Genomic DNA, 10184 nt, shown 5'->3' with positions numbered 1-10184 from the left:
TGACCATCACTATTAAAATATTTATGTATCAATTGAATGTATATTTATTAAATGTCAAAATGAGTAACACCTTTACAACATGATTTTGTTTTATTTTACTGTCTTATGTCTAAAATTATCAGATTTTTATGATTTGTTGGGTCCAATAAATAATTATATATCTATTAGGGCGAATTTCTAGAGATGTAGAAGGGTAATTCTATCCTTTTTATTTTTATCCTGCAAGTACCATGAGTACTCGTGGCTTCGGAATTGTGGACGGCTGAACATTAGACCAGTTGATATTTGATATTAGAGGTACTCATAGATTAGTTTGGTTCTAAGTATAATATTAATATATTTTATATTTGTTTAAGTTCAATTAGGTTTGAAATATGAGTTTAAAATTTATCAAATTCGTCTATATTTATAAAAGACTAAGCTAACTCATTTTAGGTCGTCCATAATATTTTTAAATTTTTTAAAAATATTTAGATTATATTATTTTATTATTTAATAATTTTATACATTTTTTATTTATTAAAATTTTTATATAATCATCTTAACATTATTTTAATATTTACATTAGAATAGTGTTATATATTTAGTATGGGTTTATTTTTTAATGTATTCTAAATTACATAATATATAAAAATAAAATATTATAAATTTAAAAATGGGGGCCCATATTTTTAATGGGTCTAATTTTTTACCCAAGTCCATTTTTTTGGGCTTAATATTTTTACCCAAAATTCGGGCAGGCCTCGGACCTGAACGAATAACTCGACCAATAGATATGTCTAGTTGATAGTATTTATTAAAGTATATAAATGAGACACCCACAAGTTATTTAGGTTTAATTAAGTAACGTGAAACAAAATTTAATTTAGTTGATATTATTATTGTTGCAACAATTTGAACTATATAAGTTCAATGTATTTTTTTATTGTATGAATTAAGAGTTATGAGTAGTTTAACTTTTGTATAAAAAAAGTCGTTTGAGTTTTAGTTTGATTGGAATGGGCATTGTTGTTAATAATATTTATTTATTTTTATATTCAAACTAAAATATCATAAAATTAACAATTTAAACATTAATTAAATACCTATTTTTATTTTATAATATCATATCTAAAATAAATATTTTATTTCTTAAAAATATTTTTATAGAATAATACTAAATATTTAAATTTTAAACCACGTAATTCCCAAAACACTTGTGGATTCAAAAGAAACTATGTTGAGATGGAATATTAAGAATATTCCTTTTCAATACATTCGTGTTTAGTTTGGAAAATACCTTCATATATTTATTATTTTAATATTTTTAAACTTTTCGTTAATGTTTTTCTTTATTCCTCTCATTGATATTTTTATTGTTCGAATATTTTATTTAAATTTTTAATATAAATAAATACTTTTTATAATTATATAATAAAATTATTATTTTGATATAGATATAATTTAAATAAAATATAATTTATTTATTAATTTCATGAATATCCTTATATATTTATGCTTCTTTAAATAATATAAGTCGTGAATTTTTACTTCCTGAAAATAATTTGAATTCGAATCCTTTTCAAAAAATTAAAAGCAAAATTTTTATTATACCCAAACCATCCCAGCCCGGCCCGGCTCTAGATGTTGACTGATCCAAAACGCCAGGCCACTATCGATCTTGCCCTCTGCTACGTCAACCAATCAAAAATTTGCCACTAAAATACAGAAGAATCCGTAATCGAATATTTTATTTTTAACTATTATTACTATTTTAAACTATAAACGAGGCCTTCACTTTTTTAAAAGCTTTTCTTTCTTTCACGAAAGCTTTCGTCTCCGAATTGCCTCTGCAATCCTCCTCAGGTCCCTCCTTTCTTCTTTTTCATTTTATAGATTTTCTCTTCTGTTTACTGCTCTTGCTTTTTCTCACATGAATTGTTCTTTTTAATGGTTTGAGAATCAAATTTTGAGCTTTAAATTGCGTTTCTGATTTGTCCTTGGAATAATATGCACAGATCTGACTATGATTTCGTTTTTTTTTTTTCGTGATGAATTATATGTGATTTTGTTTGTTTTTTACCACCATGTTACTGAATTACGTAATCTGGACTTTGGTAAAAGTTATAACTGTTTGTTGATTTGAATTTTCGAGCTATAAATCAAATAGGAAAAATGTGCTTTTATTTGAACGCTTATTGTTAGATGAAAAGAATATCTTATGAATCAGGAGTAAAATAGCATTATAAATGATAGAAGTGAATCTAGATATCAAAGATGCTTCCTATATATCAGGTAAAAATTATCTATGGGTAAATTATTACACTTTTGGTTGCTCTATATAGAGTTCGTTCCTATTTTGGTCACCCCAAATAATTTTCCTGTTAATTTGGTCATCTAAAGAAATTATGATTAGATTGATCACTTCACTATTAAATGGTAATAAAAGACAAACGGTGCATTTGTACAAAAAATTTTGGAGTGATCAAAATAGAAATGACTCCTATTTAGAGTGGCTAACAGTTTTAGAGTGACTAGTGTGGAAATCAATTGTTAGATTTCTGTTACCATTTAATGATGAAGTGACCAATTTGACCATTTTTCCTTCTTTTTTTTTGCGATGACCAAATTAACAAAAAAAATTGGGTGACCAAAATAGTAACAACCCCTATTTAGAGTGACTAATAGGTAGTTTACCTTAAACTTATCCAAGTGAATTCCCTCCTGCGAATGGTAGCAGTCTGCACGCCTTAGCCATGAAGTCGAATGATGGAAACTTAATATTGAGTTTCAGTTGTTCAACAGAAGAGGTTTATAATCAATTTTGAAACCTGAAATGCAAGAAAACAAAGGGGTAGTGTTTGTGGACGAAATATGCAGTAATGCATTTCTTCATGAATGATGCAACACTGTAGATATTTTAGCTACTTCACATCGACTAGTCACTCTTATTTGCAAGTCGTTATAATGCATACAATAGGGCGATCTTTTTCCTTTTTCCATTTTAAATACATTTAATTTTTTCTATATTAATACTACGTTAAGGTGACATGATAGACTTCCATTGACAGCTGAAACTGACTTTATGTTGCCTTCGTCTACACTCTACAGCTTTGCAAATCTGATCTTCATGAATTCAAGCAGCACTGTTGCATCCACAGTTTCCTGCAAATTGGGAAACAAGAACGATTTTCTTGTCTGGATTTTGGCTTGCTTGCTTCGAAGTTTTCTTGGAACCCCTGTTGCATTCATTAACTTCCACTTGTTTAAGGCCATTGTACGGTGCCCTTCCTCATCTAACTGCATGCCAGAATCATTTGGAAGTTTCTAGCCTTAGCCTCAAAGCCTTTTTAAAGTTACCACGTCATATCATAACCAGCATGGTTTCCTCTCGGTTATCTAGTTTAAATGAGTCTCGCATTAACAAAGCATTCCAAAATCAGTTGCTTGTCCCTGTGGGGCAACCTGATTCTCTGACATCTGATCATCTTGAGTTTGATTTCTCGGATGTGTTTGGACCTTCCCCAGTTCAACCCTCAATGGAAATCAACTCCCAGAATCCTAGAAACCTGGTTGTTGCAACTGAATCCAATGAAATGCTTTATGATGATCCAGCTGTCATCTGTAACCGTTCACACTCCTTGGTTGGCCCCTCAACATATGTTAGCCAGTCATTGAAGCTTAGCAAGCTCACATTACGTGAAACAGGGGATTCCTTGGAACTTGTAGAAGGAGCAAGGGAAGAGGCTCAAAAAGAGCTTAAGAAACCTTCAATTAATGATGTTATTCTGGAGAACCCTGATGACCATATAGAGACTCATCTTTTGAGACAACAATCTGTGGGACTTGAAGATTTTGAAGTTTTAAAGGTTGTTGGCCAAGGTGCTTTTGCAAAGGTTTATCAAGTAAGAAGGAATGGTACCTCAGACATATATGCAATGAAAGTCATGCGCAAGGATAAGATTATGGAGCAAAATCATGCTGAATACATGAAATCTGAGAGGGCTATATTAGGAAAAGTGGACCACCCGTTCATTGTGCAGCTCAGATACTCATTCCAAGTACTGATTTGCTAGTAGAAGCATGTTTTATGTTTATGGTTGTTTATTCTCTTATGGTATTCACATGTTTCAATGATCCCATGCTAGTAGAAATATGAGTGTACTTATGCTGAAAATTTTGGCAGTTGTATATTTTTGCAGTGGCTGTCGAATGTAGAATATATAGATGTATATTTATCCATTTATCATTTCATGCAGACCAAATATAGGCTGTATCTTGTTCTTGACTTTGTTAATGGGGGACATCTTTTCTTCCAACTTTATCGCCAAGGCTTGTTCAGGTATGGTATTGTATGTTAGCTATAACTGCTTATTGATTTACCTTTTATGATGTAGAATTTCTTCAGCATAGTCCAACATTTTGCATTTCCTTCTTCAGGGAAGATTTGGCTCGCATATATACTGCGGAGATAGTATCAGCTGTTTCTCATCTCCATGCAAATGGCATAATGCACAGGGATCTAAAACCTGAAAATATTCTTCTGGATGCAGATGGACATGTAAGACTGCAAAATGCTGTGAATATTTGGATGCAAATGCTGTTTTTAATCTACTAGAGATTGTATTTACTGTGCTTATGTCCATGTCTATAGCAAAATCATGTTTCCAAACCTGAAATATTTGTCGTTGTGCATGTCTGACCTGGACGTTGGTTTTTGCAGTGGTCACAATCAATATGATTGCTTGACTTGGAAACTGTGTTCTACTTTTAGCATAAATTACTGATTTCTAAACTATCTTCATGGTTGTTGTTGCTACCCGTATGTTACCAGGTAATGCTGACTGATTTCGGCCTAGCAAAGGAATTTGACGAAAATACAAGATCCAATTCTCTGTGTGGAACTTTAGAATATATGGCACCTGAAATTGTTCTTGGAAAAGGCCATGACAAGGCTGCTGATTGGTGGAGTGTTGGAATTCTACTGTATGAAATGCTTACTGGGAAGGTTGGTATACCATATTAGTTTTCATAATTTTATTGTGTTCAACATATCAAAGCCTTTTCTTGATGCAGAAAGTTTCCATTCTGATGATATTCAGATCTTGATTTCTTGTTACGTTTGGGAAAGTGCATGTCTAGTGTCTCATGCATGCATCCTGCCAGTTCTTTGATATTCATATGCTCCCCTCGCTTTGGTTAACTGTTTTGTAGCCACCCTTTACTGGAGGAAACAGACAAAAGGTCCAGGATAAAATAATAAAGGAAAAGATTAAGTTGCCAGCTTTTTTGTCAAGTGAAGCACACTCAATCCTCAAGGGGGTAAATCCTCATTCTCATCTATTTATGCCTTTGCCATAATGATTCGATGCTCTGCAAATGTCCAACACTTCACAGAAGTGAATTTAAATGTTCCACTTCACATTATGCAATTTTTTACAAATTTTATACAGCTGTGAAACGAATGGTTTCTTTGGGTTATTATGCAATTTTTAATGTTGCTCCAGGGCATCATGGTTTTTGAATTTTCTTGCTACAAGATAAGAAATCATGGTCTAGGTTGTTTTTCTCTTCAGCTGCTGCAGAAAGAAGCAAGTAAGCGTCTGGGTTGTGGAAAAGGAGGTAGTGAGGAGATCAAACGCCATAAATGGTTCAAGGCCATTAACTGGAAGAAATTAGAGGCTCGGGAGGTTAGGCCGAGTTTTCTCCCTGATGTTGCAGGAAACCACTGCGTAGCTAATTTTGAGGAGTGCTGGACTAGCATGCCGGTTATTGATTCTCCAGTTGCCAGTCCTACATTCGGTGAGAATCCCTTTAAGGGGTTCACATATGTGAGGCCTGTCGCCTCATTTCTTCAGAGAAATGCTTGATATTCGATGGCTGTGCTATCTAGCTTCTCTCCTTTAGTTTATTGAAACAGTTAACTATATATGAACTATATATTTATGTTTTTGGACTTGTTTAAAACGACTCTGCTTTCTGCATTTCGTGTTGCAGCTGATGTTTACTACTGATTCTTAGTCAAAATCAAAAGGTTAAATTCTGCTATTAGTCCCTGTACTTTGCAAAAGTTGTAGATTTGGTCCTTGTGCATTAATTTAGTCATTTTTAGTCCTGTAGTTTTCAATTTTTAAAATTTTAGTGCTCACCAAATGATGATTATTAAATTTATTAAGTTTTGCTATTTTTAAATTTTGATCGCTAAACATATTATTATATGTGTAATCTTATGTTAACTTGTTATTTTTATATATTATTAAAATTTTAGTTAATGGATTAATTAAAATTGATATTTCATAATTCGCGACTTACAATGATTAGATCGAAAAATATGAATTAAGTTTACAGCTGTACCTATAGCAGAGGACTACTAATTGAATTTAAATAAAAAAATAATAGTTAATAAGTATAAAAGTGGGGAGATATTTTCTTGCTTCTGTCACCGTTTATCATGCCCAAATCCCCACCAAAAAACCCAATATGGGACATGAGATTCCACAATATTTTTCACTGTTTGAATTCATATCATTTGAGTAAATAAAATTAGATTTATATTATTCTAGTAAAAAATAATAATAGTAGTCTTTGTATTTTTGAATTGGTTAATTTTAGTTCCTATATCATTTTAAATTTTAAAATTTTAATTCAAACATTAACTGTTAAATCATTTCACTTCAATTATTAATTCTATGCATTGTAGATTTAATCCATATTTTTTAGTGAAATCATTCTAAATCGTGAATTCTTGTCAAAAATAAAAAAAGTATATATTGTCAAGCAAAAACTCTCTGCGCAAGTCACAATTGGTAGGCAGCCAAATAAGCTCCCCATTTAAAAAAAGAGATTATCACATTTGACATTTATACTTTCATAAAAATTTAATGATATGTGCTTCTATTTCTACTTCTATAATATATCAAATGTAAAAATATTCAATGAGATATCTAATTCATGTTTTTAACGATTTAAAATTACCATCAACAAACCCAATTTGGGGAATGAGAATCTGTAATTTTTTTTGCTTTTCAATTCATAGAATTAGGGTAAATAAAATTAAGTTTATATCATTTTAATAAAAAATAGTTTTTGCATTATTTTACCAAAATATCCCTCTTTTAAGTAAACAGATGATATAGAACAAAAGTCAAATTATTCACACCAAGGACCAAAGAATGGGTTATGTAAAATGGGACACCACTGCACTGATTGTCCAGTTTACTGACAGCATAAAGAAAGATACATACGCTACTCGGCTTTGCTTAAATTACTTGCTGCATTTCACAAAACAATTGGAAGAAAACGACAAGGCAAAATGCATTAGTCAGAAACTCAATCAACGGCGCCAGGCTTCCCAAGGAAACAACAAGATGGAAATAATACTAACAATAAAATTAAATTCCATAATAATGGTGTGACTAACAATTCATTAAACCAAATATTTTAAACCTGAAAATCCACTAAAGGAAGATCTGCAACACAACTGTAATGATAAACCAGAAATGAGTTCAACAGAAAGCTTTTGGAGAGAACTTAAAAATTTGCTGGATAGTTGAGAGTCTAGGCTGATCCAGAGAGGAAAGCTCTTCCAGGTTGACGATTAGCCAAAGGACCATGACATCCAAGAAGCTGCACATTACAAATCACAAGTTCCAGTTTAGAAATGCAATAATAAACATGTACTAAATCCACTATTACATGTTTTGTTTATGAACATAAACAAAAGTAACAAAGTTAAAACAAGGACAAACAATTCAGCTCCATGAAGTGAAAAAAACATGCACAATGTCATCTAATTAGCATCCTTCCTAAGACATACAGATAGCTATAATGGATTAAATATGCAGATCAGGAAAATAAATAAACAAAACCACTGTTTGAAAGATATAACATTTTCCTATATCTGAAAGTAATCTTAATATTACCTTTGCATTGACACCGTCTGGCATGATCCTGTTCTCAGACTTCCACTTCAGATAATCAGCACGGTTGTACTTGGTAAATCCCCTACCAATGAAAAATATAATAATATCATAAATGATAGTAAACCATATTTCCAGAACTTAGGTGATTTATTGTCGAGCATATGTACTGTATATACAATACAAGTTTAAGAACACAATGTCTTAAGAAAGAAAAATGCATACCACTTCCTGCTAACAATAATCTTTTGACGACCAGGAAACTTGAACTTTGCACGACGGAGGGCCTCCTGTGCATGATGGCTGTTACTATCCTTGCAACGAACAGAGAGCAGAACCTGACCAATGTCAACTCTGGCACATGTTCCTTGAGGTTTTCCAAAAGCACCCCTCATTCCGGTCTGAAGCCTATCAGCACCGGCACATGAAAGCATCTTGTTGATACGCAGAACATGGAAGGGATGAACCCGCACTCTCAAATGGAAAGCATCCTTCCCTGCAAACTTGGCCATGTACTTGTTGCAGGCAATACGGGCAGCTTCCAATGCCTCACTTGAGACGTTCTCCTTCTCCCAACTCACAAGATGGACACAGAATGGAAACTCATCAACACCTTTTTTCTTCATCCCAACGTCATAAATTCTGATCTTAGGATCTGGGACACCTCGGCAGTATCGAGATTTGGGGTATGGCTTATTCTTGATTTGGCGATAACACCTTGCAGGTCCTATAAGAAAGAATTTTAGAAAACCATAATGCGAATGACACTCAAATTCAACATAATTCAACAATAGCTTCTTGGGGAAAGAATGATAGAACCCATGAAATACAATGAACCTTTTCCAAAGGTAAAGTTTCCAGGAACCTTAAGCCATCAGTGCAAGCAAGAAAGAAGAGATATATACAATTAAACTTGAAAAATGCTGTAGACAGGAAATCTAATTTAACCAGCGCTTGCAAACAAAAGTACAATGCTTTATAGATTCCACAAATGCAGCATAGTAATGCAACATAAAAAATGACCCCTACTACACATTTCCAATGAATTTTTAGTAGTATGTGAAAGCAATTACATGATGTAATGAGTAGTAGATTATAACAAAGTGCAACACTGTAAGGTTTTCTTGCATCGTGTGAAAAACTCAAATAACTAAAAATCAAAAAGTATAAACAAGTATAGCAGTAAAGATTAAAAAAGAAGAATCGTAATCGGAAGCAAAGGAGGGAAGGAAGAAACTCACTCCTCCCCATGTCGTCGGCTGGTGCAGATGAGATTTGAGATTAAGGAACAGCAACAGCCAAATCCGAAAACCCTAGTTTTGCCCTAACATTTTATAGTGTAAATAATATTAGTATTGAACTGCTCTGTCATGGGCTCATACAACTTCTGTCTAAGCCCAGCCCAGCACCATGTACGTTTTTTATAGGTGAAATTCCCTACCAAGTCCCTCTATTATGGGAACTTGATCAGATTAGTCTCACTAATCTTAAATGGGTTAATTTAGTCCTTGTACTAACAAAAAGAATCAAGTAAAGTTAAAGCTTAATAGAACTAATGCAAGTAAACATGATCATGGGCTGAGTTATCTAACCAAATTTGAAAATCCGCTCAAAATGTAAGAGGATTTGAGCAAAAAAATAAGTCCGAAAAATGGACATGGACAAAAAAATAAGACCCGTTTTTTAAATGAGTCGGACCACTCGGGTAGATTTTTTTAGCTTGGGCTCGACTTGGCCCAACTCAGCTGTTTTGCTATTGTTTTGTTACTGATTTGTTGTTGTTTTGATAACAATTTGTTATTATATTACTATTATTTTATTGTTATTATTTGAATATTATATAATTATCACTTTATTGTTAATTTATTACTATTTTAGGGATATTTGCACACTACTTATCTTCCCACATCATTCCCTCTCCATGACGAATCTTTTCTTCCTTAAACACAGGAAGCGTTGATGGATGTAAGGGAATAATGAAGAAACGTGAGGTATGTGGGTCGCAAGTTGTAAATTTTTTGGAAAAAAAAAATTACTAGTTAAAGAATAACGTGGAAAAATATTTTTATGTGGAAATTATGATTGATGCGGCACGAAAGACTTGCAATTGATAGCCATTAATGCTGAATGCATGTATCAAAGGGAATGCATCGCTGTAGTACTCCACCATGTATTGTAAAGTAATAAAATCCTTTGAAGACATTCCAAGTCCTACCTAAAACAACAGATCTAAAATTACCATTGCATGGGAAAACCAGCAAGTAAACCCAAAATATATTAATCATC

The 10184-nt window shown here is 32.6% G+C and overlaps 2 protein-coding genes across 2 annotated transcripts; one reads left to right on the top strand and one right to left on the bottom strand.

The window, feature by feature from the left end:
- The first annotated feature begins 1707 nt into the window (after nucleotides 1-1707).
- LOC108453141 (serine/threonine-protein kinase AtPK2/AtPK19-like) lies at nucleotides 1708-6171 on the top strand. The gene is made up of 7 exons (XM_017751080.2): nucleotides 1708-1845; nucleotides 3091-4040; nucleotides 4239-4321; nucleotides 4420-4540; nucleotides 4814-4987; nucleotides 5194-5301; nucleotides 5556-6171. The coding sequence occupies exons 2-7, from the start codon at nucleotides 3360-3362 to the stop codon at nucleotides 5847-5849; spliced, it is 1461 nt and encodes a 486-aa protein (XP_017606569.1). The 5' UTR covers nucleotides 1708-1845; nucleotides 3091-3359; the 3' UTR covers nucleotides 5850-6171.
- Nucleotides 6172-7233: 1062 nt separating this feature from the next.
- Nucleotides 7234-9284, bottom strand: LOC108453142 (60S ribosomal protein L10-like). The gene is made up of 4 exons (XM_017751081.2): nucleotides 9140-9284; nucleotides 8124-8625; nucleotides 7902-7983; nucleotides 7234-7605 (listed from the first exon to the last, which is right to left on the bottom strand). Exons 1-4 carry the CDS (start codon nucleotides 9147-9149, stop codon nucleotides 7537-7539), a joined length of 663 nt encoding a protein of 220 aa, XP_017606570.1. The 5' UTR covers nucleotides 9150-9284; the 3' UTR covers nucleotides 7234-7536.
- Between the last annotated feature and the right edge of the window lie 900 nt (nucleotides 9285-10184).

The sequence above is a fragment of the Gossypium arboreum genome, chromosome 5, assembly GCF_025698485.1.
Source record: "Gossypium arboreum isolate Shixiya-1 chromosome 5, ASM2569848v2, whole genome shotgun sequence".
Classification (NCBI taxonomy): Eukaryota; Viridiplantae; Streptophyta; class Magnoliopsida; order Malvales; family Malvaceae; genus Gossypium; species Gossypium arboreum.
This window is presented reverse-complemented; position numbering and strand designations above follow the sequence as displayed.